Raw genomic sequence first — 3,518 nt, 5'->3', positions numbered from 1 at the left:
GTTATTAATGTATGCAATTTCAGCAATAAAAATGTTAATTTTTCTAAAAAGAAAACATTAGTTGTTTATTTTAAGAGATCTATCTTAATATCTCTTGTATATTTAGTATTACTCTTAAAGGGGTCATATGATGCTTCTTTAAAGATCATTTCTTACTTTGCATGCACATTTGGGCGGCATTATGCAAATATTTCCACATAGTGAGGTAGATATGTGGGGGCGTGTTAGAACGAGCCGTTTTAGGGGGGCGTGGCAGAGTCTTAACTTTGATAAAGAATATCTCTTTGGTTTTGAGACTTTAGTCTTTGCAACTTCAGGGATCTTATCTATGCACAATCAGCTTGTAACACTCCAAAGAGAAAGGAAAACTTGAAATCGCATCATATGACCCCTTTAATAGCAATTTAAAATGAAAATCAAAAGTTTAAATTAATTCATCAATGAATATCACTTACAGTCATAATGACTTTATAGGTCTAAACGCGTTAAAACATATTGTGAACAGCTTGAATGACGGCACTTCTGTGAACATTAATTTTAACGTCTGTCTTCATAACAATAACCTATCTCATATTTTTATTCAAAAACTGAGCATGTCCACATGTTCGGGATGAAGACGGGAGCACAATCTGTTCACAATTTTAGTCCGGCCGCAGAGAACAAACAGCTAGCAAGCACACTCGGGCCGATTCCGGCTGAAATGCGGCACTCTCGGCATCGGTGAGAAGATAATGGGCCAGAGCCGTGCCGACGCTTCAAAACACTTCTGGATGTCAGACGGCTTTTTCTCCATGGGCCGATCTCGGCTGAACGCTGTTGTGCGTGCGGCAGGTCCACACTCGTAGTTGTGTGTTTACGTTTGGCCCAAGCTCGTTTTGTTACAGGCGGGCCGCTGCTAGTGCTAGATGAAGGAAATCCGCCGGCGGAGAAAAAGATTTGGCGGTTAAATCCTGACTCAAATCTACAATATGCGCGTGAGACAATGTTGCTGTTCTTCTGTTGTCTTTAGCCCTATTCGCACGGGATTAGTATTACCTGGTGACCACGAAATTCAGAGGTGGGGGGTTAATTTCAAAATCACACAAGGTCTCCAGATAATACTAATCCCATGCGAATAGGGCTTTTGACAGCTTTTAGGTGCGTTATTGGCGGCGCCACCCTCTGCTTACATGAACGCGTCACCAGCACAATCAGCACCGAAAACATGGAGAATTATTGTCTAAAAAAATCGCACAGCCTATTCGATAATCTATTATTAAATCAACTAATCGAATATTCGAAAATGGTGACCCATCCCTAGATGATAATTCAGTTTTGCATCACATAAATAAATAATATTTTAAAGTATATTAAAATAGAAAACCATTATTTTAAATGGTAATAATATTTTACAATATTACAGTTTTTTTCTGTATTTTTGGTCAAATAAATGCAGCCATGATGAACAGAAGAGACTTCTGTAAAACACATTACAAATCTTACTGATCCCAAACTTTTGACTATCTATCTATCTATCTATCTATCTATCTGTCTGTCTGTCTGTATAAATATATATGTGTGTATGATTTTCAGTAACAAAGATTTTATAGTAGCAACAATTTTCCTTCACACATTTGTGTAAAATGTCATGGTTTAAAATATTAATTATTAAACCATAGTGAAAATATTGTGAATTTGTCTGCTGTCTAAAATTATTTTTATATTTTATATTTATTAAATTTCATTGATTCAACGTGACTAATAAATACACGACTACGACAATATATGGTTTATCTGAGTTTGTCTTATCGTTTTTACTATAATAAAGTATATAACAATGCAAATGCTAATCGACATAGCTTTTATTACTGCTTAGAATACTATGAAATATGCTGCGTGCCTTATTCTGTGTAAGAAGCCACATCATCTAACAGAAGGATTTATTTCAAACACTCGACTGACGTTATGAAGTGAGTTTGGAGTAAAAACTTTATTAAATGTGGTATTTTCACATGCTTTCAGATGGAGTAGCATTTACTACACAGAGCCGTAGTTCACTGACAAGCTACGCAAACGGCTTTCATAATCGCAGAACGATTTCTTCGATTTCATAATCGCGCGATTATATCATCTGCGATTATGAATGCGATTTTGCGTAGCTTGTCAGTGAACTACAGCTCTGTGTGGTAAATGCCGCTCCATCTGAAAGCACGTGCTGGAGATTTACTACTAATCACAGAACCGGCTTTACTGACAAGATACGCATGACAGTCGCATTCGATTAATCGTGCAGCCCTAGGAAATATATTGTTGTAGTTGCTTGTGTGCTTTTTCTCTACTCCTGAAAGACATTCCAACAGGAAGTGAGTCATTTGTTTGTGGGAAGGACTGCACTGCAAGCTCGAAGTTTTATGTTGATGTTTATGAGGTCATAATTCATTCGGGATCTCACATGAAGGGTCTGTGTCAAGTGTGCATGTGTGGAGGGATTCCCTCGCGTTCTTACCTGTCCAACATGGCCGCGCTGCACCCCTCGCTCACCCTCCCTGCAGGCGAGCCAGTGCCGTCCAAACCGCAGCTACTCCCAGGCTCTTAAATCTCCCTCTGCTGTCTTGTGTGCGCTGCTGACAGCCACAGCCTGGAACTGTGCTATAATGGCCTCTCTCTACCTTTCAGGATGGGTACGTGTGTGTTTATCTCCGTCTGTCTCTCACGCGGGGTGCTCCGCTTGTTTTTGAGCTTTGCGAGGTCAGGCTTGGTCTGCTTTTCCTAGCGCTACTCTGTGATGTAACGTGTTGTTTGGGTTACTGTATGCTGCTCTTATTTGATCTGGCTTCGGGAGGTGCTGGTGTAATGTTGCTGTAGGTTGTGGCTGATGTCTGATGTGGATGTTAATCGTTAATGTTTGCTTGGATGGGTTATTTACGAGGTGATCACCGTCCGTCATGTACCTGCCTATGCTTCCCCCGCTGTTGCTGCGGCTGTTTGTGTTGTGATACAGTACAGTGGTTTTTCCTCTCTATCTGTACTTACATCATCTTCAGATGCACAGCACTAGGGGTCGACCGATATGTTTTTCAGGGCCGATACCGATTATTACAGATCAAGTAGACCGATAACCGATATTTTGAACCGATATACAGTATATGTCTGGTGTAAAAATGAAAATTTATGTCAAAATTAAGAATAACAAGGGCTCTGACAAAAACTGCCTTCCCTGGTGTTGGTTGAGTGTAGTTCTCCCACACTGCACTTCTTTCTCTTGTCTTCCTCTGTGCATCCATCTGCAATAAGGGTAATATAAAGAGAGAGTTAAAAGTGGGGCCACTGTATGCTTCATGATTAAGCCTATGAATACTGTACTACAGCTAAACAGCTTGGGGAAATGTAAGTATTTGGCTTCAATAATTTACATGTTAGAAATGTATGTGTAATAGCATAACCTCTCATAATTCCTATAAAACATAACATACAATAGTAGAGGTGACTATTCAATTAATCATCTAATGCACATCAATGGATTAACTTTTAAAAAATGA

At 39.4% G+C, this 3,518-nt stretch overlaps 1 protein-coding gene across 2 annotated transcripts in view; it reads left to right on the top strand.

Moving 5' to 3' along the window:
- LOC107654566 (serine/threonine-protein phosphatase 2A 55 kDa regulatory subunit B delta isoform-like) overlaps window positions 1-3,518 on the top strand; it is a 20,672-nt gene that overhangs the window by 4,716 nt on the left and 12,438 nt on the right. The window contains exon 1 of one of the 2 annotated variants that reach the window (XM_016441702.1): window positions 2,429-2,660. The exons of the other annotated variant lie outside the window; for it this stretch is intronic. Within the exon in view, the coding sequence (XP_016297188.1) occupies window positions 2,657-2,660 (4 nt within the window). The 5' untranslated portion in view covers window positions 2,429-2,656. Of the gene's footprint in view, window positions 1-2,428; window positions 2,661-3,518 lie in introns of those variants that run through there. 2 annotated transcript variants of the gene reach the window in all.

The sequence above is a fragment of the Sinocyclocheilus anshuiensis genome, unplaced genomic scaffold (genome assembly GCF_001515605.1).
Source record: "Sinocyclocheilus anshuiensis isolate Anshui unplaced genomic scaffold, SAMN03320099.WGS_v1.1 scaffold391, whole genome shotgun sequence".
NCBI lineage: Eukaryota > Metazoa > Chordata > Actinopteri > Cypriniformes > Cyprinidae > Sinocyclocheilus > Sinocyclocheilus anshuiensis.
This window is presented reverse-complemented; position numbering and strand designations above follow the sequence as displayed.